The following is a 26,601-nucleotide window of genomic DNA, read 5'->3' as shown; positions in this document are numbered from 1 at the left end:
TCTCCTGCGGAGCCCGCCTATCCCCATGGTCCTTACGGAGTCCCAGCATCCTCTACGGACTACGAGAAAAAGATTAACCGGTAGGTTTAAAATCTTATTTTTACAGCGTCGTACTCGTATTTACACAAAATACTTAAAAACTAATCACAACGCAAACTTAATAGACCAAAGTGATAAATATTTCCAGTAAGTTTGAAAATAATTCCTCAGTGTTTGCTTTTTACATTTACAAGTTTTCCCTCTTTTAGGGCATTAAAATTAAAATATACATAATTAAATAGGCTAACAAATGGAATCTCAATTAGGTGCAAACTAACGCCAATTACAGGGGTTACAATACCAAAGAATATACAAATATAGAAGTCACCTGAGGCTAACAAAAAAATAAATGGTGATGGGATATTGTGAAGCAAAAAGAAAGATCTGGCTAACAATTTCTCCATAGATACAGTAGGATTGTTTTATTTCTTCAGTAAACTGGACTCAACTTTTCTAACAACTGCGAATAGGGCTGAACTAAACAAATGCGGTACTTTCTTTTACTAGTAAACATAGCAATCTAAAATTATTAACACACATTGCATGATTTTAAGAAATGTAAACTTCGAAACTAAAGTGTTTATTACACAAATATAGAGGTCTATGGCGCTAATTCAGGTTGGATCGCAAATCACAATGCAACCGTAATTTCTGCATACTGCGGGCGCCCGCAGTATTTGCGAACGCCTCTGCCTGATTGACAGGCAGAGGTGTTTGCGGGGTGGCGATGCTCCGTTTCCAAGACAGAGCATTGTGGGGGCGGCGGCTTCCGAATGCAGGCGTGGTGGCGACATTATCAGGGTGACTGCGTGATGTCACACGCAGCCGTTACGAACAAAAGATGGCGGCATGCCTCCTGCCGTCGCAGCCAGGCTGCGCTAGCATGAGGATTCCCTAATTTATGCGACCACATCAATAACTGTAATTCCTATTACTGTCTTTTCCACCAGTAAAAATGATCACCTGCATTTATATGAAAAATGTCACCAAGCTGGTTGAGGAATACTCAGCTACCTGATGGATATGTGAGCTGGCGTGGCGACTCACACTTACCAATCGTCTTGAGACACCAGATTGGGACTTTAAATTCTATTGGTTACAAAGAAAGAAAGAGAGAAAGTGTGAAAAACATAGAGACACAAACCCATCCAATTAGTCTCCCCCAAAAAATTGGGGTGCAAAAAAACGGGAGTTTTCACAATTTTTTATTCTGGTCTGTCAGAATCAGAATCGACTTTATTGGCCATGTATGCTCACGTATACTAGGAATTGTTTGCGGTTTACAATGCTTCGCCAAATAACAACATAAAAAGAATAAACATTACATAGTACATAACAAAACACACACACATAACATACATTGTTTATAAAACACTGTTTACAATTACATAGCAGTTCGTTGTGCCAGACGTGTTAGGCATAGTTTAGTAAGTGGACAGCTAACGGAAAGAAGCTTTTTTTGGTTCTGGTCAACTTGGCGAGGATGGACCTATAACGCCTGCCTGATGGAAGTGTTTCAAACAGGACATGGCCAGGGTGCAGCTTGTCTGCTACGATTTTTCCTGCCCACTTCTTGACTCTGGACAGGTAGAGGTCCTGAACAGAGGGGAGAACGGCACCAACGATCTTTTCTGCGGTCCTCACCACCCGCTGTAGCCTCCATCTGTCACACTCACTGGCAGCTCCATACCAGACTGTGATTGAAGAGCATAAAACAGACTCCACAATGGCTGCGTAGAAGGCTGAGTTGCTTCCAAGGAACAACCTATCCAATTAGGCCCACATTTTGCGCCCAAAAAATTTACCGTTATCTTGCAAATATACATAAGACTCGTGAAAAGTCATGGACCTAATAGGTAAGAGAAACAAAATCCCTGATAATCGCCGGCATCGGGGATAATTGGATAACTCCGTCGGCAGTAATTAGCTTTTGTAAATTACTGGGGTTCATTGCATACCGGCCTATACATACATAATATAAAACTTAAATATAATATTGTTTATAATTAATAAGCATTATTTTATTTATTTGAATAATCCTATTAATAGTATTTAAAACATACTCCAGAAAATATATTCTAAGACTAAAACTTTTTTTTTATATCTTTGTCTATGGGAGGGATATGTATAAAATCTTGGAGAGAGATAAAGTGGAGAGAGATAAAATGTCAACCAATCAGATCCTGTCATTTTACAGGTGATTGAAAATGACAGGAGCTTAATGTTTGGAACTTTATCTCTCTCCACTGGGGGGTCATTCCAACCTGATTGTAGCTGTGCTAAATTTAGCACAGCTATGATCACTGACATGCGGGGGGACGCCCAGCACGGGGCTAGCCCCCCCCCCCCCGCATGTCAGTCCGGCCCCCTGCCCCCCGCACAAGTACAAAACCATTGCACAGCGGCGATGCTTTTGTACTTGTAGAGTAACTCCCTACCAGCGCAGCTCCTACGGCTGGCCGGGAGTTACTTGTCGCTGCCTGGGTCGCAGCGGCTGCGTGTGACATCACGCAGCTGCTGCGGCCCACCCTCCACACGGTCCAGCCACACCTGCATTTGCCGGACTGCGCCCACAAAATGGCGGCCAAACGCCACCGTGCCGCCCCCTCCCGTCCAGCTACCGTCTCTGCCTGTCAATCAGGCAGAGGCGATCACTAGGCAACATCAGCCGTCAGCTGTCAGCCATGCACTGGTGCACTGCGGCGCCAACGCATGCGCAGACATGCGCAGTTCTGACCTGATCATTGTGCTGCGATGAACTCCAGCGAGCGACCAGGTCAGAATGACCCCCTTTATCTCTCCCTGGTTATGCTAATGTGACTGAAGTATGCTACTCATTGAATTGAAATCTCTGAATATTTTTAGAATATTTAGCGAAATTAATCAAAACTACGGACGTTAGAAGATGTCTACATTTGCAATAGATGTTTATGACTACATCGTGGACTATGCCTATAAGAGGCAATGTGTAGAGATATTGTGCACCCTGGATCTCCCCTGCAGACCTGAGGCGCGCTTGCTGTGAAAAGGGGCGTGGCTACATATAAATGGGTGTGGTCATATAAAGAAGGGGCGTGGCCTCACAGGGATCCCAAGATTGTCACTCTGGGGGCGTGCATGCTGGACTGGACTGGGCTGCCCCTAGAGAAAGTCTTCCTGCGCTGTCGGCTCCTTATCTATGACAGGAGCTAGGTGCTGTAGGAGGCTGTCACACTGTAGCACCTGGCTCCTGTCACTGCGGAGGAGCCGGCAATTTGGTATCCCCCCCCCCCCTTCCCTACGAGGTTTACACCCAAGTGCGGGCCGCACCCCCCTTATGACGCCACTGAATATTGTACCCAATATACATAATGGATTACTGAAGCAGTGACAGGGACTGATGTGAATGGTAAAATATTTTCTGCAGAGCAGTGCGGACTATGTGTGCGCTATATAAATAACTGGTGATACATAAGATGGACACATTTGCAGACTAAAGGATAATAGTTTTATCCAGATATTTAGTCTAATTTATTTGCTTTACACAATTTCATACAGAAGTTTTAAAATATTTTAGGCATTAATATAGTTTTTCTAGGCTGAAATGTTTTGGTTTATCTAATACCAACCTAAGGCCTAAAGTTACCTTCACCCTACTCAACACCAGTGATTCTATTGGCTTATGTGTTTATAATGATTTTATTGATGACATTGTGCTGGATCCAGTATGGTATACCGTCAGGCGGGATTCCGGCTGTCAGTATACAGACAGTGGCATCCCGTCTGCCGGAATCCGAGGCAGCGAGAACCCTCCACAGTGCTTGTGGGAGCCATGTCTGCACTAAACCAGTGCAACCATCCAGCACTTTGCTTTTATCGCTCTATTGCAAGGCGGACAGTGAATACAAGAATTTGATTGGTTGCCATGGTTCATTGAAAATTCTGTACCTACATGCAAAGTTAGTGAATGAGCCATATTTGTTGTCACTGTATTCATATACGGGAATATGAATCAATGTATGTATACAGTGGGGCAAAAAAGTATTTGGACAGCCACCGATTGTGCAAGTTGACCCACTTAATAAGATGAGAGAGGTCTGTAATTTCCATCATAGGTACACTTCAAATGTGAGAGACAGAATCTGAAATAAAAACTAGGAAATCACATCGTATGATTTTTAAACAATTTATTTGTATATTCTTGCGGAAAATAAATATTTGGACAATCAGTACAGTAATCAATACTTAGTAATATAACCTCGGTTGGCAATAACAGAGGTAAAACGTTTCCTGTAGTTCTTGACCAGGTTTGCACACACTGTAGCAGGTATTTTGGCCCACTCTTCCATGTAGATCTTCTCTAGATCTGTCATGTTTTGGGGCTGTCGCCGGGCAACACGGACTTTTAACTCCCTCCACAGATTTTCTATTAGGTTGAGGTCTGGAGACTGGCTAGGCCACTCCAGGACCTTGAAATGCTTCTTACGGAGCCACTCCTTAGTTGCCCGGGCGGTGTGTTTGGGGTCAATGTTATGCTGGAAGACCCAGCCATGTTCCATCTTCAATGCTCTTACTGAGGGAAGGAGGTTTTTGCCCAAAATCTCACGATAGATGGCCCCATTAATCCTCTCCTTAATATGGATCAGTCGTCCTGTCCCCTTTGCAGAAAAGCAGCCCCAAAGCATGATGTTTCCACCCCCATGCTTCACAATGGGTATGGTGTTCCACTTCTTCATTCATCATTCTTCTCCCTCCAAAGTGGAGTTTAGACCAAAAAGTTTGATTTTGCTCTCATCTGTCCACATTACATTCTCCCAATCCTCCTCTGGATCATCCAGATGGTCACTGGCAAACTTTAGACGGGCCTGGACATGTGCTGGCTTTAGCAGGGGGACCTTTCGGGCGCTGCAGGATTTCAATCCATGACGATGTAGTGTGTTACTAATGGTAACCTTTGTGACTGTGGTCCCAGCTCTCTTGAGGTCATTGACCAGGTCCCCCCGTGTAGTTCTGGGCTGATTCCTCACCGTTCTCAAGATCATTGATACCCCACAAGGTGAGATCTTGCATGGAGCCCCAGGTCGAGGGAGATTGTCAGTGATCTTGTATTTCTTCCATTTTTTAATAATTGCGCCAACAGTTGATCTCTTCTCACCAAGCTGCTTGCCTATTGTCGAGTAGCTCATCCCAGCCTTGTGCAGCTCTACAATTTTGTCCCTGGTGTCCTTAGACAGCTCTCTGGTCTTGGCTATGGTGGAGAGGTAGCAGTCTGACTGTTTGAGGGTGTGGACAGGTGTCTTTTATACAGATAACCAGTTTAAACAGGTGCCATTAATACAGGTAACGAGTGGAGGATAGAAGAGCTTCTTAAAGGAGAAGTAATAGGTCTGTGAGAGCCAGAAATCTTGCTGCTTGGTAGGTGTCCAAATATTTATTTTCCACAAGAATATACAAGTAATTTGTTTCAAAATCATACAATGTGATTTCCTGGGTTTTTTTTTCAGATTCTGTCTCTCACAGTTGAAGTGTACCTATGATGGAAATTACAGAGCTCTCTCATCTTTTTAAGTGGGTCAACTTGCACAATCGGTGGCTGTCCAAATACTTTTTTGCCCCAATGTATCTGTTGCTGCCTTTCTATAGCACAATCTTACATGCATTAACTAACCCGATTACATAAACAAGAAGCCTTAACTCACCCTTAGGGGAAGCAAACTGGTTTTCTCTCTGTTTTCAGGCTGGGTTTATTGGTGGAAATCTCACCACGTTCTTCAGTGTCCCAGGATCACGTTCTCCTGACATTGTCAATATTGAAGAAACCACAAATGTGAACATGCCAGGACGCTGGTTATTCAAGATAGACGGGAAGGAGATTGATCCAGCTAGCGGCTGCAGTCATAAAGGTATACGGTGGAGGAAACTTTATAGGGGAAGATGGATAAAACCTTGGAGAGAGATAAAGTGGAGAGACATAAAGTACCAGCCAATCAGCTTCTCCTACTCCTTTTCCACTGCTGCTAAAATCCAGGTTATTGCTGTGATAAGCCAGGTCGCAGCTCAATGTAAAAGGGTTAATCTGGGGCCAGTGACCCTGGAGTCCAACTTGGCTAGCTTGCAGGATTGGTCCCAGGAAGGACCGGGGTTAAGGGGCAGTGTAAATGGGTAAGCAGGGTCATGCAACCCAGCTCCCGTGTACAGCGTGGAGAGATCCATGAGATGCTAATTTTTGGTTCCTGCAGCGCTAGCACTGAACCGGGGCAGGGCCAGTGATGTTAGGAGGCGGAGCTGGAGTTTCTACTGGCGATAATGCTGCTACTGAGACTCCCAGAGCTACTGCACCCATGTGCAGTGTACACGGCTCCGACCTGGGAGTAATCCGGGTCAGAGCAGTGGTGGAAAGGGGTTAATCCTGGGACTAAAGGTGTGTACACACAGTGAGATATATCCTTTCGATTTTTAATAAATAGTCAAAATCGCAAGGAAAGTTAGTGGAAATCGCATGGTCTTAGGCAGCTTGCGATACCGATTCGATCCCGATGCGCAGTCCTGCAGGGCTGGTATCGTAAAGCTAGATAGACTTTGCAGGCAAGTCAATCCTGACTATCTAGTGTATTATTTAGTACAAAGTATAGTCAAAATTGTCACTTAGTCGAAATTGTACATAATCAAAATCGAATGTACAGATAGTCAAAATCAGTGCTTCTGGGCTCTGGGGGAAATCGCATAGTCAACATCAAGCACAGCAAGGATCTCACCATGTGTATACACCTTTAGGTGTAGAAGGGGTATAACTGTCATTGTTCAAACACATCCTGTAACATGACAGTTAGAATCTGATTGGTTGGTACTTTATCTCCCTCCAAGGTTTGAAACATCTCACTATTGGTGCTGTAATCTTATAATAAAGCAAGACAATAATGTACTAAATAATGATGCACTTTCGTGAGACCAAGTAGTAATAAAAATGGAACATATGTTATTTTTATAGACGTGCTGCAAATACCAATCAGAATATATATGGGCTTTCACATCACTGCCAATCGGGTACAGTTACATTGCCGGCAGTCAGGTTCCCAGCCGTCAGGATACCGATGCCGGAATCCCAACCACTGACAATGCCGCCAGCCAGAATCCCAGCTAACAGGGGCTATTCCCACTCGTACACCCATAGAGTGGGAATAGAACCTGTGGCGAGCGCTGCGAGCAACCGAGCCCGCAGCATGGTGAGCGCAACGAGCCTGCAAGGGGCTTTGTTGCACTTGCCCTCCTGCTGGCATTCTAGCGGATGGGATCCCGGCGTCGGAGTGCTGACCGCCGGGAGCCTGGACGCCGGCAAACCATACCCAATACCTGCCAATAACCAGCCACTATTAATGCCATTCCCTGGTTTCATGTAATTTCTCCTGATCCAGATACTGATATTGTTCGTTATTGCCCTTCATTTCAATGGGTCAACGCCGTAATTTGGGGCCGTTTTGATGTACAATGGCCACAATTCTTGTGCAAATGATTGCTTTTATGGGCAGTCTAATTGCTGATCTCTGCAGCTGTTATTACTATAGGCCTAGAGGCAGGACACTTAGTGGAAACCAGCTGAGACCCAAGTACCATGGAAGTACTGTGCACCTAAATTATTTTATTTCCATTGTAGTCATCGTAGTGATGTCAGCATTGCAGGAATAGTGACATGTGAGATGATCTGTGTTTAACACCAGCTGAAAAGCATTAGCCCTTTTTATGATCAATTATATGGCAACAATATTATTGTAGTGATGGCTACTATTCCTTGTAGATGGAGTAGATTTGAAGTGCATGACTGTAGACCCATCTTTATTTAACTATTTATTTTTATTAAAAAATCTAATTATTTTTTTTCTTTAATCAGGTCACTTTTTGCGCCAAGGGCAGTTGTTTTGGGAAAATGCCAATTGCTCCACTAGATGTCGTTGCCTTGATTTCAATAATGAAATATCATGCCAAGAGACAGTCTGTGGCCCATACGAAGTATGCGAACCGAAGGAGAAATACTTCCAGTGCCTGCCAGTTGAAAGCAGCACTTGTGTGGTCTTTGGAGACCCACATTACCACACATTTGACGGACTTCTCTTCCACTTTCAAGGTTCCTGCTCATATCTGCTAGCGCGGAATTGCCTTCCAGGAAGTCCTCTACCATTCTTTAGCATAGAAGCCAAGAATGAGAACCGTGGAGGTTCATCAGTGTCATGGCTGAAGGACATCTCTGTTGAGGTCTATTCCCATAATATTGTCATTCCCAAGGGAAACGCTGGAAAAGTAAAGGTGAGTCAGAACCATTAATGTTTCAGTGTGTAGGAGTTAGTTTCTATGGGCAACCAGATGCCATTGCATACTAAAACAACATATACTTTTGATTTTGAAATATATGAGTAGAAATGCAAGGTATAGCAAATAAACAGCAAATAGGGATCAAACTATCAACAAGAACATTGTTTAGTTTTATTTATATGTAAGAAAATGTATAAGCAGTTCTACATGCCTACAATTTTGCAAATGTGCTGCTTAGATAGAGGCACACAGCGCAGTACATATACTGGTGACATTATTGAGCAGGACCGCCAAGATAGCAACTGGTTCCCGGTACAAGGGAGCGTGGTAATGTGTGGCGGCATCGGCATGACCACGTAGTCAAATGTTCTTTGTGAATACTGTGTGTGCCAAGAGTGTGGCCATCTTGAGGCATGGTTATGTCTTCCTGGCGTGCCAGCACCCAGAGAGGTCAGGTTTCAGGTACGCCGTAACTGCCCTCTCCTCCCAACTTTCCTGCTGGGGAGTGCAGTTCTAATTGTTTTTTTAAATAATAATTGACCGCCTATTTTTTCTTAAATTAATTAGAAATAATTAAACCTGTAATAATAATAATAATAGTAGTAAAACAGATCATTTATCTACTGATAATGCCTTTCTAATGGCGGTCAATTATTTATTTAAAAAATAATTACAAATAATTAGAACTGTAATACTACTACTACTACTACTACTACTACTACTACTACTACTACTACTACTACTACTGCTGCTGCTGCTGCTGCTCCTACTACTACTACTACTACTACTACTACTACTACTAATAATAATAATAATAATAATAATAAACATAAGACATTATTTATCTACTGATAATGCATTTTTTTAATGGCGGTCAATTATTTATTTTAAAAATAATTAAAAATAATTAGTACTGTAAAAATAATAATAATAATAATAATAATAATAATAAGAAGAAGACAGGTAATTTATCAACTGATAACGCCTTTCTAATGGCGGACTGCCATTATAAAAGCATTATCAGTAGATAAATTGTCTTATTGTTGTTAATAATAATAATAATAATAATAATAATAATAATAATCATGGGATTAAAATAAATAAAACAGTTCTTGCAGCACAAAATCCTTCCCTTTTACCTTACTTATAATTATGCTAATCTATTCAGGTTTCTGAGGCACACCATATAGTAAGACATATACCACACCATTGTAAGATTAGTGGTGGTGGATGACTTTCTGGACCAATTGTCCGATATGGCAAGAGGGCATATTTCTCCAAGGTTTTAGTGCAGTTTTTAATGTGCAAATCTTTGAAAGGCAAAAACCAACCTACTGTAGTTATGCCAATAATAAAACTGGCACTCTAGATTGCCAAATAATCAGCACTTTTGCTAAATCAGCACCTTGACATTTGGCCCCTGTCACTGTGTGAGGTTCCTTCACATATATTCCTAATCCGATGAGCTCTTAAATAAAAATTAAAAATAAATAAATAAGGAAACCTGTAAAAATCACAAGATTTTTTAAAAAATATATATTTAAGATTTAGTTAATCAGAGTCCATGTCCTAATGATAATCTGCAATGGAAATAAAAAATAAAAAGATCTGAGGAAATAATACAACTGCTAAAATTAATAAATTCAGGTGACACTTTTGGATAAAAGTGAACTTGACAATTTATTGTTTATTTAAAAAATGAGGTTTAATCTCCAATTTTCCTCATTAAGTGTAATAGAATTATAGGGCATAAACCTTGAGGTAATCATATTTCTAATACTGAAATGCGAATCTTTCAGTCTAGAAACAGAGGGTCAATAGGATGAGATGGCGCTTCCCAAGGTTTACTATTCTAATATGCTCATTAAGTCAGATAAAGGGTTTTTGATACACATCCTTGTCAATTTACTTCAACAACTGGAATAATTTGGCTCTCTTAGGATCCTGTTAGCATCTATGGAACAAGTCCAGCTATTTCTTCCAAACGGATTTTGTTACATTCTGTAACTTAAGGGTTCATTAGGGGTAAGAAGAACAGAAGAGAAACAGAAAAGTGGGTTGAATTCTAACCAAATGATTATACAAAAAGAGACAAAGAGAGCTTTTAAAAAAATGTTTAAAGCTCTAAGACATTTAACACCCTAAGTCAATTATCTAAAAGATACGATAGAGAGCTATAATGAATTTAGAGACGGACGTGTCTATAATACAGTCTGTTCTCCCTAGAAAATCAAGCCAAAATCTAGGCAGACAAATTAAACTGCAGTAAATAATCTGATATAACATACAGTAACTTTGTGGAAAAACTATTAGCTCAGCTTGCATCATTGGTCACATTCCTAATATTTTCCTTATATTGCTTATGTATCCCATAAGCAACGTTATTTAGCCTGTACTCAACTTTCAAAAATAAAGAAAATATATTACATTTATTTTTGCTCCACAGTACATTGTAGTCTTTATTACTTTTTTATGTGATATTTCAGTAATTAAAAAATAGTTTTCTAAATGACTATCCCCTTAAAACAAGATGCAAGCGAAATGCACGGTGGCTCTAACTGGGGAGGAGATTTATTAAATATTGGAGAGCGATAAAGTAGAGAGAGATAAAGTAATACGTCTGGGTGATCAGAATAGATAGGATCATTATACATAGTATAACTTATAATCATTAGTATATTGGTGGTGAATGTAATGTCATCTTTTTATTAGTTTCTGCAATTACTCTGAGTTTCAATTGCCACTCATATCCAATATCACCATCATTACTAGATACCCAATGATAATGTCAATAATCATAATCATTGGTCACTGCAAGTAATTATTGGTAAAGAGGAATATGTAAAGATGATCCCAATGGGTATGCAAATATTGCATTCACTAAATAGATCCTACGCAGGTCAGTGCCCGCTAACAGTATATCTGTCATACACAGACACACACTTGGCTAGGTTCCCTCATAAGTCAAAGCCCTTTGAACTCGTATCAATAGACATATATATATGTTCACTTTGTTTCACTAATATATGAAGCATATGATCATATGACATAGAGCACAGGCTCTCAAACTTGGTCCTCAGTACCCCACACAGTGCATGTTTTGCAGGTCTCCTCACAAAATCACAAGTGAAATAATTAGCTCCACCTGTAGACCTTTTAAAATGTGTCAGTGAGTAATTAATACACCTGTGCACCTGCTGGGTTACCTGCAAAACATGCACTGTGTGGGGTCCTGAGGACCGAGTTTGAGAACCTATGACATAGAGGAAGAGTCTGCCATGTACCATGAAAGACAACGTACGTTTCACTGTATATGGTTTTGAGAAAGTCTACGTAGATTGTAGGTGTATTGTGGTCTCCTAGGTGGAATTGTGATCTATTCAGAGGTAAGTCTAAGCAGGGATCCATCTGGTTTCAAACAAATCTCTTTCTCCAAAGATAGGGCTGGTGCAATTGGCTTCTCTCACAGGCTGATAGGGGGTGGTGCGGCTTAGGTGCAAGCAACTCTAAATACAGACAGAACCCGATTTATTTCTGATGCAGCTGAATTGCTTGCCCTTTCTGAGTCACCATATTTAGATAAATAACATAGTCAGCAATACAAATAAACATAAACTAGGCTGCTTACTTCATGGAGTTCATTAGCATTTACATTAGTACAATATGAATGGCCTACACCTGGTACAGTATAAAGCGTGTGGTATTTAATTTTATTATTCTAGGGGAATTGCAAACCCCATAGGTAGAGACTTTATCAGCTGTCAAATAGAACTAAAGCTCAATCATATTTTTCTGATTACAGGTAAACAATTTGATATTTTCACTTCCAGTAATTCTGGAACATGGAGCCATTAAAATATACCAAAGTGGATTCTCAACAGCTGTGGAAAGTGATTTTGGCTTACTGGTGATGTACGATGGAGAACACTATGCCTCTATATCAGTGCCTGGCACATACATTAATTCCACCTGTGGGCTGTGTGGGAACTACAATAAGAACCCAGAGGATGACACGCTCCGCTCCGATGGAAGGCTGGCTGTATCTGTGATAGATTTAGGAGAGAGTTGGAGAGTGTATCACCCAGACTGGAAATGCTCTGCTGGCTGTGTAGATAACTGCAGCTTGTGTGATGCAGCTATGGAATCACTTTACTTTACCTCGGAATATTGTGGGTTTATAAATCTTACCGGGAGCCCTCTGTGGGAATGCGGCACTGTGGTGGATCCCACTGCCTTTGTCCACAGCTGTGTTTATGACCTTTGCGGGACCAAGGACAATGGCACAAGCCTGTGCCAGGCCATCCAAGCGTATGCACTTGTGTGCCAAGCTTTGGGGATTACGGTGGGTGATTGGAGAACTCAGACTGGTTGTGGTAAGTAGACCTGAATGAATGCTGAATGCTGATGTAATTTTCCTGTAATATTTTATCTCTTGACCTCCACTCTAAGTAATGACACCGCACAGGGCAGTATTAATAGCGCATGGGCCTAGGTCTGAAAATATCAGGGGCCTATTGTGAGAAGCAAAGGAGGTGGGACCAGTGCCGTGTGGGTGTGACCAGTGCCATGTGGGTGTGGAAAGTGCTGTGTGGGTGTGGCCAGTGCTGTGTGGGTGGGTTTTTGCAGCACTGTAAGCAACCACCACCGCTGAGGGACAGGGAGGAGGACAGATGACGGTAGGGGCCAATATTTGTTAATTTATTTTTCCTGTGGAAAGCAATGTAGCTTATGTGGGGAATAATGTATTGTATGTGGGGAGCAATGTAATTTATGTGGGGAAAAATACAGTATGATTTGTTTGTGGGGAACAATGTAATTTATGTGGGGAGCAATACAGTATGATTGGTTTATGTGGGGAGCATTGTGATTTATGTGGGGAGCAATGTCATTGTTTTTTATATGGGGAGTAATGTAATTTTTTTTTCTGTGGAGGCCAATGTGTGTATGGGTTGTTGTTTTTTTACTGTGGGGGACAATGTGTGTGTTTTTTTCCTGTGGGTGTCTGATGGTGTGCCTTGGCAATTTTAAAATATTGTTCGGTGTGCCACAAGTTCAAAGAGGTTGAAAATCACTGCCCTACACTATCAGTCATAAGGGGGGTCATTCCGAGTTGATCGCTTGCTAGCAGTTTTTAGCAGCTGTGCAAACGCTATGCCGCCGCCCACTGGGAGTGTATTTTAGCTTAGCAGAAGTGCGAACGGTTGTATCGCAGAGCGGCTACAAATTTTTTTTGTGTAGTTTCAGAGTAGCTCAAAACCTACTCAGCGCTTGCGATCACTTCAGACTATTCAGTTCCGGATTTGACGTCACAAACCCGCCCAGCCACACCTGCGTTTTTCTTGGCATGCCTGCGTTTTTCCGCACACTCCCTGAAAACGGTCAGTTGCCACCCAGAAACGCTCATTTCATGTCAATCACTCACTCTGCGGCAAGCAGTGCGGCTGAAATGCATCACTAGACCCTGCGCATAAGCATGCGCAGAACTGCCGTTTTTTAGCCTGATCGCTGCGCTGCAAACAAATGCAGCTAGTGATCAACTCGGAATGACCCCCAATGTCTCTTTAATTATCTAAAAGTGGAAACATTGCAGCATTTTTTTTAGGAAAATAGAAGTACAATTTTATTACTTAGGGGTCTATTCATGAAGCAGTGAAAAGTGTGGAGAAGTGAACCAGTGGAGAATTTGCCCATGGCAACCAATCAGCTGCTACGTATAATTTTATAGAATGCACTTTATAAATGTTACCTCAACACTGATTGGTTGCCATGGGCAACTTCTCCACTGGCTCATGTCTCCACTCTTTTCACTGCTTCATGAATAGACCCCTTACAGTCTGTGGGGGCGACCGTGTGGCTAGCGGGGCGGATGGTTATCATCATGCTGTCATGGTGATGTGCCTATTTTTATGTAAAGGCCTGGGGCTGTAGTCCCATCCGACCCACTTTAATCTGGACCGGTACCACAAACAATCTACATAAGCGTCTTAGGGTGTGGTTCAGAGATGGTTGCAGCTTTACGCAGCTGTTGTGTGAACATATGCAAATGGCTCAGCCCTCAGGATTAGAAATGAGATGTCCACTGGCAGCATCTCAGATCCGCCATCTATGACAATGATGCAACGGTCAGGCGCACATCAGTCGATCCTCAAATTTTTAAGTAACCCTGTGGTCACGCAGCATGGTCATCAGCAGTAAGATGCCGGAGCCATTTTTACTTCATACAGAATCGCAGCCACCACAAGCTGTGACACGCCCCAAAATGGTAGCAACACACCTGCATTTGAATAGACACACCGTGTTACCACCCACAAATGCAGAGCCACACCCTGTTATCCTGTTTTTTTGTGCAGTTTCTGAGTAGCTCTAAACCTACTCGGCGCTTGCGATCACTTTAGACTGTTCAGTTCCTGTTTTGACATCACAAACACGCCCTGCGTTCGCCCAGCCACGCCTGTGTTTTTCCTGGTACGCCTGCGTTATTCTAAACACTCCCTGAAAATGGTCAGTTGACACCCAGAAACTACCACTTTATGGCCCTCATTCCGAGTTGATCGGTCGCAAGGCGAATTTAGCAGAGTTACACACGCTAAGCCGCCGCCTACTGGGAGTGAATCTTAGCATCTTAAAATTGCGACCGATGTATTCGCAATATTGCGCTCACAAACTACTTAGCAGTTTTAGAGTAGCTCCAGACTTACTCTGCCTGTGCGATCAGTTCAGTGCTTGTCGTTCCTGGTTTGACGTCACAAACACACCCAGCGTTCGCCCAACCACTCCCCCGTTTCTCCGGCCACTCCTGCGTTTTTTCCGGAAACGGTAGCGTTTTCAGCCACACTCCCATAAAACGGCCTGTTTCCGCCCAGTAACACCTTTTTCCTGTCAATCACATTACGATCGCCGGAGCGATGAAAAAGCCGTGAGTAAAAATACTATCTTCATAGCAAAGATACTTGGCGCAGTCGCAGTGCGAATATTGCGCATGCGTACTAAGCGGAATTTCACTGCGATGCGATGAAAAATACCGAGCGAACGACTCGGAATGAGGGCCTATGTCAATCACTCTGCGGCCAGCAGTGCGACTGAAAAGCATTGCTAGACCCCGTGTGAAACTACATCGTTCGTTGTAATAGTACGCCGCTTGTGCGCATTAGGCCGCATGCGCATCCGCAGAAGTGCCGTTTTTTTGCCTCATCACTGCACAGCGACTGAAAGCAGCTAGCGATCAACTCGGAATGACCACCTTTATCTCTGTACACTTTACTGTATCTCTCTTCAAGGCTTAGTACACAGACCCGTAAATGCTAAACAAGCCTGACTAGTACATCTGCCCCAAAGGGTGCCTGCACAGTGCTTGCAGATTTAGGGGTCTAATTACTAAGCCTGGGACGGCGATACAGTGCACAGAGATTTAGGGGTCTATTTACAAAGCCTTTGATGGAAATAAAGTGGACGGAGATAAAGTACCAACCAATTAGCTCCTAATTGTCATGTCCACAGGCTGGGTTTGAAAAATGACAGTTAGGAGCTGGTTGGCTGGTACGTTATCTCCGTGCACTTTACTTCCACCCAAGGCTTAGTAAATAGACCCCTTAGAGACAATTCTATCTGAATTTGTCCAGAACTGACATCATATTGCAATGCTTTTACTGATCTATCTATGGGACATATTTATCACAATCCGCATTATTAATGTAATTATTATTCATATTTTCCCACAAATTTGCTAAATTTCTCTTGCCAGGTTCGATAACATAGTATAACGGTCTCACACTGCTTCCTGGGTCAGGTCCCCATGGGGAATGTATTTGCAGTCTGAAATGGAAGGACCGCAGCAGATATGGAGAAAGCTGCTGCTGTGCCTCAATGGCACAGGGGGACACTCGCACACACAGGGGGGGGGGGGGTTCCGAGTACCTGGAAACCCCCCCTGATGAGACAAGTTTTTTATTTTTGAGACGGAGACTGCAGTGTCTCCATCTCAGTAAAAGCTGCGATCGCGTACACGACCGCGATAGCAGAGCTGCTGCAGCAGAGAGTATAGAGAGTGTCCCTGGGGAGCTGCTGGCTGCGCATGCTCAGCCACAGCAGCTCCCTCCGTCCTCACACATTGCCGCTGGTTTGCCCCCGCCTCCTATGCCCTATGTAAGTATAACATATACAGTATGTATACTGTATATGAAATTTGTATGTATGTATGTGTGTGTGCTTCTGTGTTTATATATGTATGTATGTATGTATGTATGTATGTATGTGTGTTTGTGTATGTATGAATGCGTATGCTATGTATGTGTGTGTGTGTGTGTGTGTGTGTGTATGTATGTGTATATATATATATATATATATATATATACTGCATATAAGTTTTCATGTGTGTGTATATATATATATATATATACACACACACACACGCACACAGTATATGTATATATATACAGAGTATATATATGTGTGTATATATATATATACACACAGAGTATATATATATATATATATATATATATATATCTACCAAAGTTCCGAATGATGCACATTTAGAACAGGCAAGGCACTCCAGGACTTTTTAAATGAGATGATTTAATGTAAGCAAGAAAGTTAGTACATCACCATGAGCACTTAAACATCCAAACGATGCTGCATTTCGGGCCCCGCAGGGTCCCTTCTTCAGGTAGGTGAAAGTGCTGTAAAAAGAGGACAAACATGTACAAACAACATAAAACACTTACCTAAATAGACTCACCCTGCTTGCATGTGCGGCTTCAGCACGGCGTGGTGCTTCCGGTGGGCGACGGGCGCAGTCCCGGTGACATCATCCAAATGCGCGGTAACCATGGCAACCCGTGTGCACCGCAGACTTCACAGCCGCTGGAACGCATGACGCTTGCACTGGGAGGCTAATTAGGGAAAATACATAAATAGAGAACACATCACTGATAACAAAGTACATTGTAGTAGCATGTAACAAAAACATATACCGCATGAATATAAAATAATATGCTCAGGGGCAATATAACAACCCTGAATAAACATGCATATTATATAAAGGGAAATAAATATTCAGGAGGAATAGATAAGAAAACTGACTAGAGAAGACTATATAATATATAATGCAAAATCTAAAGTCATAACTCAAAATAACTAGAAGACTCCAAATTAGCCACAAGCGCAAAAAGCTGGAAATAATGAGACTAATCAAAAAGAAATGTTAAGACTAATAAACAAAAATGACACAGTCAAAAAGTGCGAAGGGCATTCCAATTAATTTTTTCATTTAAGCCAGATGGTTGTAAGGCATTAAGTTTTAGAATCCATCTAGCTTCTAATCTGTGTAAAGCCAGAATTCTATCACCTCCCCTATGCAAGGGGGGAACATGATCAATAAGTTGATATTTTAAATCAGATAAAGCATGGGCTTTAGCACAGAAATGCCTAGATACCGGCTGGTCATTAGACTTACCGGCTAGTGCTTGATTAATATTAGAGCGATGTAATGCCATTCTATCTCTCAAGGTGCGACTAGATAGACCTACGTAAATTAATAAGCAGGGGCAAATGATACAATAAATAATAAAACGAGTGGTACATGTCATGACGTGTTGTAATTTAAATTTGTGTTTAGTTGAGGGGTGGACAAACTCAGATCCCGGTATCAAAGCAGCACAGGTTGTACAAGATAGGCAACGATAGCTGCCAGGTTTTTTGCTGGTACCAAAAATACCCAGTTTAGGTAAATAGTCAGTGATGTCAGTCTTGACTAAAAGATCCCGTAGATTCCGTCCTCGTCTATAGCTGGTCATGACTTGTGTGTCATGAAAACAGGCTAGTGATTTATCTGTCTTGACAATGGGCCAAAGCGCTCTAGTGGCCCGAGGGATAATAGGACTAGCCGTAGAGTATTTAGTCGACCAGATGAATTTATGCTGAGCCGGATTAGACTGAGATCGTGAATGAAATAGGGTCTCTCTATCCATGTCCATGATCTTAGATTTGGTCTCCTTTAGATCTCTCATGTTGTAGCCCCTTTTTGCAAATTTATCCACTACTATTTGTAGTGCGTCATCTAAAAGTGCATGATCACTCGTAATTCTTGCCACCCGGAGCATCTGTGAGCGAGGCAACCCTCTCTTCAATGCAGGTGGGTGGTGGCTGCTGGCATCTAATAACGAATTCCTATCAGTCGACTTGTAAAAGACCGTGGTGGTCAATTTACCTTCTTTCAAATGGACTGTGACATCCAGATAGTCTATTTGATTGGTACTATAAAGATATGTAAACTTAATCGGGCCAGGTTGAGCATTGATGGTATTCATCATGGTTTCAAATGACGAACCGGTCCCATTCCATAAGATGAATAAATCATCTATGTATCTGATGAACCATAAAATTTTTTGTGAGTAGGCAGGATTGTCAAAAAATAGATGTTGTTCTTGTTGGAACATAAAAACGTTGGCATACGCCGGGGCCACGCTACTCCCCATGGCACAGCCTGCCAACTGAAGATAGAAACTGCCGTTAAACAAAAAATAGTTCTTAGTGAGAATCAATCTAAGTAGCTGTAAAAATAATGGTTTGTCAAAATTAAAGTCTTCTTCCAAGTTGTAAATAAACGACTCCATGGCCTCGATGCCAGCTTCATGAGGAATCGATGTATATAAGGAAGAGACATCCATGGTACATAGTACCGTATCTGGAGGTAGATCTTCTAAAACCATGATTTTTCTCAAAGAGGTAGAGGTATCTTTCAGATATGTCGCACGTTTGGTGATGTGTGGTTGTAATATAGAGTCCAAGAGTTCAGCCACTGGTTGGTACAGGGAACCCCTCGCCGAGACGATGGGGCGACCTGGAGGGTTATCAAGGCTTTTGTGAACTTTAGGTAGTGTGTACAGGCAAGGAATAATCGGGTGTTTGGGGATCAGCGCCTCTTTCAGTTTCAAGTCGAGTTGTTTATTCAACACCGCCTGATCCAGTACCTGTAATAGTTCTTTCTGAAAACTCTCCGTGGGGTCACGATCTAATTTGATGTAGGTAAGAGTGCAGGATAACTGTCGCAGCACTTCTTTGACATATTGAGATCGATCCTGTATAACCACACTACCACCTTTGTCTGCTGGTCGTATTACGATTGTCGTGTCCTTGCTTAGTTCTTTCAGGGACCTTCTTTCTTGAAATGTCAAATTCTGATGTACTTGGCCTGGTGTGGCTAAGAAGCGGTTCACGGAATCGTTCATCAGACGACTGTATGTTTTCAGCGACGGATTGGATGATACAGGATCAAAAGTAGAAGTAGTATATTTCTGTGTGATGTGATGCCTAGGTTCTTGATCCTCATCCATGTGCTTATTCTGAAAGAACTCTTTTAGTCTCATCTTGCGGTTCATCTGATGTAGGTCGGTTTGCCATTCAAAAGGGTCATGGAAGTTGGTAGGGACAAAGGAAAGGCCTTTGTTAAGTACAGACATTTCGGTAGTGGTGAGAGGACGTGATGATAGGTTGAAGATCAAGTTGTCTTCTTTGCTTTGCTTGCTTTTATTGATCCTTTGGTTTTGTCGGCTCCTCCTTGTGGGCTTGGGCCAGCATCTGCTCTGGCCCTGGTGGTAGCCCCTAAAGGGGGACGCTGTGCCGACACTGAATCATCTGAATCTGCCATGGCGAAGTCACTGTCACTATTTGAAAGTTGAGATCCCTTATCAGAGTTCGCAAGCGGGAGACTGACTACTACTTACTACATGGCTCCACACTGTCCGACTATTATAGACAGAAAATGATCCCCCGCGGATTCTGTGTCCGGAATGCTCCCACTATAGGGAGAACGAATCCAGACTTTTGTCGCAGATGGATCGCTGTGCTCAATAAATGCAGCTTCGATCTGATGCTCCTCGTCATAGAGGAGTCAGGTCGGGAGCTTTCAATCACCAGAGCTAAGATTGATGCATTAAATACATCTCAAATGGAAACACTGTCTGACCCAGGATATGCCGCGACATGGGCTAAATTAACTCAACAGGTTGAGAATCATAAACGTGACCTGTTGAAATTTAAAAAATCTAAGCTACAAACAGTCCGCAATGACTATGAAGACCATCAAGTGTATCGCTGGCTAACGGGTACAGACACTTTGAAGTTTCAGAATAGAGCATACGGTAGACCATCGCAGAGATCACGCAGGGGACGATCTGATAAGGGATCTCAACTTTCAAATAGTGACAGTGACTTCGCCATGGCAGATTCAGATGATTCAGTGTCGGCACAGCGTCCCCCTTTAGGGGCTACCACCAGGGCCAGAGCAGATGCTGGCCCAAGCCCACAAGGAGGAGCCGACAAAACCAAAGGATCAATAAAAGCAAGCAAAGCAAAGAAGACAACTTGATCTTCAACCTATCATCACGTCCTCTCACCACTACCGAAATGTCTGTACTTAACAAAGGCCTTTCCTTTGTCCCTACCAACTTCCATGACCCTTTTGAATGGCAAACCGACCTACATCAGATGAACCGCAAGATGAGACTAAAAGAGTTCTTTCAGAATAAGCACATGGATGAGGATCAAGAACCTAGGCATCACATCACACAGAAATATACTACTTCTACTTTTGATCCTGTATCATCCAATCCGTCGCTGAAAACATACAGTCGTCTGATGAACGATTCCGTGAACCGCTTCTTAGCCACACCAGGCCAAGTACATCAGAATTTGACATTTCAAGAAAGAAGGTCCCTGAAAGAACTAAGCAAGGACACGACAATCGTAATACGACCAGCAGACAAAGGTGGTAGTGTGGTTATACAGGATCGATCTCAATATGTCAAAGAAGTGCTGCGACAGTTATCCTGCACTCTTACCTACATCAAATTAGATCGTGACCCCACGGAGAGTTTTCAGAAAGAACTATTACAGGTACTGGATCAGGCGGTGTTGAATAAACAACTCGACTTGAAACTGAAAGAGGCGCTGATCCCCAAACACCCGATTATTCCTTGCCTGTACACACTACCTAAAGTTCACAAAAGCCTTGATAACCCTCCAGGTCGCCCCATCGTCTCGGCGAGGGGTTCCCTGTACCAACCAGTGGCTGAACTCTTGGACTCTATATTACAACCACACATCACCAAACGTGCGACATATCTGAAAGATACCTCTACCTTTTTGAGAAAAATCATGGTTTTAGAAGATCTACCTCCAGATACGGTACTATGTACCATGGATGTCTCTTCCTTATATACATCGATTCCTCATGAAGCTGGCATCGAGGCCATGGAGTCGTTTATTTACAACTTGGAAGAAGACTTTAATTTTGACAAACCATTATTTTTACAGCTACTTAGATTGATTCTCACTAAGAACTATTTTTTGTTTAACGGCAGTTTCTATCTTCAGTTGGCAGGCTGTGCCATGGGGAGTAGCGTGGCCCCGGCGTATGCCAACGTTTTTATGTTCCAACAAGAACAACATCTATTTTTTGACAATCCTGCCTACTCACAAAAAATTTTATGGTTCATCAGATACATAGATGATTTATTCATCTTATGGAATGGGACCGGTTCGTCATTTGAAACCATGATGAATACCATCAATGCTCAACCTGGCCCGATTAAGTTTACATATCTTTATAGTACCAATCAAATAGACTATCTGGATGTCACAGTCCATTTGAAAGAAGGTAAATTGACCACCACGGTCTTTTACAAGTCGACTGATAGGAATTCGTTATTAGATGCCAGCAGCCACCACCCACCTGCATTGAAGAGAGGGTTGCCTCGCTCACAGATGCTCCGGGTGGCAAGAATTACGAGTGATCATGCACTTTTAGATGACGCACTACAAATAGTAGTGGATAAATTTGCAAAAAGGGGCTACAACATGAGAGATCTAAAGGAGACCAAATCTAAGATCATGGACATGGATAGAGAGACCCTATTTCATTCACGATCTCAGTCTAATCCGGCTCAGCATAAATTCATCTGGTCGACTAAATACTCTACGGCTAGTCCTATTATCCCTCGGGCCACTAGAGCGCTTTGGCCCATTGTCAAGACAGATAAATCACTAGCCTGTTTTCATGACACACAAGTCATGACCAGCTATAGACGAGGACGGAATCTACGGGATCTTTTAGTCAAGACTGACATCACTGACTATTTACCTAAATTGGGTATTTTTGGTACCAGCAAAAAACCTGGCAGCTATCGTTGCCTATCTTGTACAACCTGTGCTGCTTTGATACCGGGATCTGAGTTTGTCCACCCCTCAACTAAACACAAATTTAAATTACAACACGTCATGACATGTACCACTCGTTTTATTATTTATTGTATCATTTGCCCCTGCTTATTAATTTACGTAGGTCTATCTAGTCGCACCTTGAGAGATAGAATGGCATTACATCGCTCTAATATTAATCAAGCACTAGCCGGTAAGTCTAATGACCAGCCGGTATCTAGGCATTTCTGTGCTAAAGCCCATGCTTTATCTGATTTAAAATATCAACTTATTGATCATGTTCCCCCCTTGCATAGGGGAGGTGATAGAATTCTGGCTTTACACAGATTAGAAGCTAGATGGATTCTAAAACTTAATGCCTTACAACCATCTGGCTTAAATGAAAAAATTAATTGGAATGCCCTTCGCACTTTTTGACTGTGTCATTTTTGTTTATTAGTCTTAACATTTCTTTTTGATTAGTCTCATTATTTCCAGCTTTTTGCGCTTGTGGCTAATTTGGAGTCTTCTAGTTATTTTGAGTTATGACTTTAGATTTTGCATTATATATTATATAGTCTTCTCTAGTCAGTTTTCTTATCTATTCCTCCTGAATATTTATTTCCCTTTATATAATATGCATGTTTATTCAGGGTTGTTATATTGCCCCTGAGCATATTATTTTATATTCATGCGGTATATGTTTTTGTTACATGCTACTACAATGTACTTTGTTATCAGTGATGTGTTCTCTATTTATGTATTTTCCCTAATTAGCCTCCCAGTGCAAGCGTCATGCGTTCCAGCGGCTGTGAAGTCTGCGGTGCACACGGGTTGCCATGGTTACCGCGCATTTGGATGATGTCACCAGGACTGCGCCCGTCGCCCACCGGAAGCACCACGCCGTGCTGAAGCCGCACATGCAAGCAGGGTGAGTCTATTTAGGTAAGTGTTTTATGTTGTTTGTACATGTTTGTCCTCTTTTTACAGCACTTTCACCTACCTGAAGAAGGGACCCTGCGGGGCCCGAAATGCAGCATCGTTTGGATGTTTAAGTGCTCATGGTGATGTACTAACTTTCTTGCTTACATTAAATCATCTCATTTAAAAAGTCCTGGAGTGCCTTGCCTGTTCTAAATGTGCATCATTCGGAACTTTGGTAGATGTATGGATTATTGCAATGGCACACAGGTGATTGGTTTTTTGACTATTTGAGTGCCGGATCTACTTTTGGATTTATATATATATATATATATATGTACTCTGTATACATACATACACTCACTCCATGGTGGAAACCCCCCTTACTAAATCCTGCATTTGCCACTGGGGGGACACTTAATATTTGTGCATATCCCCCCCCAAAACTGCCGTAATATATCCTGCATATATTATTTAATAGACCACTGAGGAATAGGGAGCCGTGAAGTATTTAAAGTGTACTCAGTTCTGGTCAGTATAGTCTATGGGAAAGCCGGTCATGCTTTATGATATACGGCATAATATGAACTTGCTTTTATTATCTGGTTATCCCAGAAAAAGTTTTTGTTATGAACTATTTGGATGGTGGTGTATTGGGAAGGGGGAGTTGCTTGTTCATGAAGTTCAAATAAAGAATCCTGTTTTAAACTAGGACATAGTGCAGCTGACAGAATTAAACAGGTTGCCTTAAACAGCCACAACACAGCTTCCTATTACATCTGTCAGCCACAATGGGTGCATTCAGTGCCTTCCAGGTGGTTTGAAATGCCAGCACCTTTCCTGGCTGTGTTCCCTTATACGTAACCATGAAATATTCACTAGATGCTAATATATCCACGTGATTGAGTAAGATCATGCAAACAAAAATCCGAGCATTCAACACAGGGCATTCAGGACAACAGACAGATCCCATGGAGCAAAAAGATATATTTTAAAACCCGCGCTCCAACTCAATGGTGCTGCAGCAGCTGCAGGAGTGGTCACCACCACTCCAAGAAAGTCCTAAATATGAATACAAAATTGCAGATGCGCGCCCCTTCTGGAACAACCTGTAATTAATGGACACCCGGAAGCCACAGGAGGGACATAGGGAGGCTGAATCCGTAAGACACCCTGAGTGAATGTATGAACGTCAGGTATAGACGCAGTGTTTCTCTGAAACCATACCGACAAGGCAGATATGTGAACCTTGAGGGATGACAGACGAAGGCCTAAGTCCAGGCCTCTTTGCAGAAAAGCCAGAATTTTGGAAGTTCTGAATCTGTATGCATCATAATTCTTATTGCACACCAGGTGAAGTGAAGTGAAGTAAGAATCCCCTGTAATACATCTGAGCAGATGCCGGTTTGCGGGCTTTTAACATAGTTAGGATGACCGCCTCAGAGAATCCTTTGGCTTTCAGGAGTGATGCCTCAAGAGCCGCGCCATCAAAGCCAGCCTGGCCAGGTCCAGATAAAGACAAGGGCCCTGTACGAGGAGGTTTGGGCGCTGAGGAAGTAGAAGATGACGCTCTATCGATAGACCCTGCAGGTCTGAGAACCAATGCCGTCTGGGCCACGCTGGAGCGAATAGAAGTAGAAATCCTCCTTCTTGTTTGATCTTCCGCAGGACCCTGGGCAGGAGTGACACTGGAGGGAACACGTAGGGCAGCCGAAAGTTCCATGGAATTGCCAGTGCATCCACGAACGCTGCTTGAGGATCCTTTGTCCTTGATCCAAAGACCACAACCTTGTGATTGTGTCGAGACGCCATCAGTTCTACGTCTGGTAGGCCCCACTTGTTCACTAGGAGTTGAAAGACTTCTGGATGAAGATTACACTCTCTGGCATGCACGTCCTAGCGACTGAGGAAGTCCGCTTCCTAGTTTAGGACACCCTGAATGAACACTGCCGATATTGCTGGCAGATAGCGTTCCGCCCAACAAAGGATTTTTGACACTTCCATCATAGCCATGCGGCTTTGAGTGCCGCCTTGATGGTTTATGTATGCCACCTAAGTGGCATTGTCTGACCGTACTTGAACCGGCCTGTTCTGTACCAGAGGCAGGGCGAGAGTCAATGCATTGAACACTGCCAGCAACTCCAGAATGTTTATTGAGACGAGTAACTATTCCTTGGTCCAGCGACCCTGAAAAGAGTGTTGCTCCAACACCACACCCCATCCGCTCAGACTGGCTTCCGTTGTCAGCAGGACCCAGTCGGGGATCCAGAAGGGATGACTCCTGCTCAATTGCTGGTCCTGTAGCCACCAAGTCAGCAACAGACGAACCTCCAGAGTCAAAGTGATCATGTGAGATCTGATCCAATGAGGTAGGCTGTCCCACTTGGAAAGGATTAACCTCTACAGAGGGCAAAATGAAGTTGAGCATACTCTACCATGTCGAATGCCGACACCATCAGGCCAAGTACTTGCATCGTCGAATGTATCGACACTCTGGGGTGACAAAGGAAGTATCTTATCCTGTCTTGAAGTCTCAGGACTTTTTCTGGAGACAGAAATAGTCGTTGACTATGTGTGTCCAGGAGTGCACCCAGGTGCACCATGCTCTGAGCTGGGACCAGCGAGGATTTCTACCAATTGTTGAGCCACTGTGGGCTTGTAGGAAGCTTATCTTCAGTTGTAGATGACTGAGAAGGACATCGTGGGAGTTTGCCAGAATCAGCAAATCATCCAGATACGGCAGGATCCTGACTCCCTGGCGACGGAGATGGGCCGTCCTTACGGCCATGACCTTGGTGAAGATCCGAGAAGCCATAGCCAGTCCAAATGGCAGAGCCTGGAACTGATAGTGGAGGTTGCCAATAGCAAACCACAGATAATGCTGATGCAACATGGCAATAGCTATATGCAGGTACGCATCCTGTATATCCAGGGATACCATATAGTCTCCAGGTTCCATAGCCAGTATAGTTGAGTGCAGTGTTTCCATACGGAACTTGGACACTCTCGCAAACTTGTTCAGTGATTTGAGGTTAAGTATAGACCGGAAAGACCCATTGGGTTTCGGAACTAGAAACAGGGTTGAGTAGCCTCTCTGGGCCAGAGGAACCGGCACTACCACTCCTGTATTCAGGAGAGAACTCACAACCTTTTGCAAAGCTT

The 26,601-nt window shown here is 42.8% G+C and overlaps 1 protein-coding gene across 1 annotated transcript in view; it reads left to right on the top strand.

Moving 5' to 3' along the window:
• Positions 1-26,601, top strand: part of TECTA (tectorin alpha) — a 203,238-nt gene that overhangs the window by 23,145 nt on the left and 153,492 nt on the right. Inside the window, exons 5-7 of the mRNA XM_063943496.1 lie at positions 5,756-5,921; positions 7,904-8,316; positions 12,125-12,695. Coding sequence (XP_063799566.1) covers positions 5,756-5,921; positions 7,904-8,316; positions 12,125-12,695 — 1,150 coding nt within the window. The remainder of the gene's footprint in view (positions 1-5,755; positions 5,922-7,903; positions 8,317-12,124; positions 12,696-26,601) is intronic.

Source organism: Pseudophryne corroboree, chromosome 10 (genome assembly GCF_028390025.1).
Source record: "Pseudophryne corroboree isolate aPseCor3 chromosome 10, aPseCor3.hap2, whole genome shotgun sequence".
In the NCBI taxonomy this organism is placed as follows: Eukaryota; Metazoa; Chordata; class Amphibia; order Anura; family Myobatrachidae; genus Pseudophryne; species Pseudophryne corroboree.
This window is presented reverse-complemented; position numbering and strand designations above follow the sequence as displayed.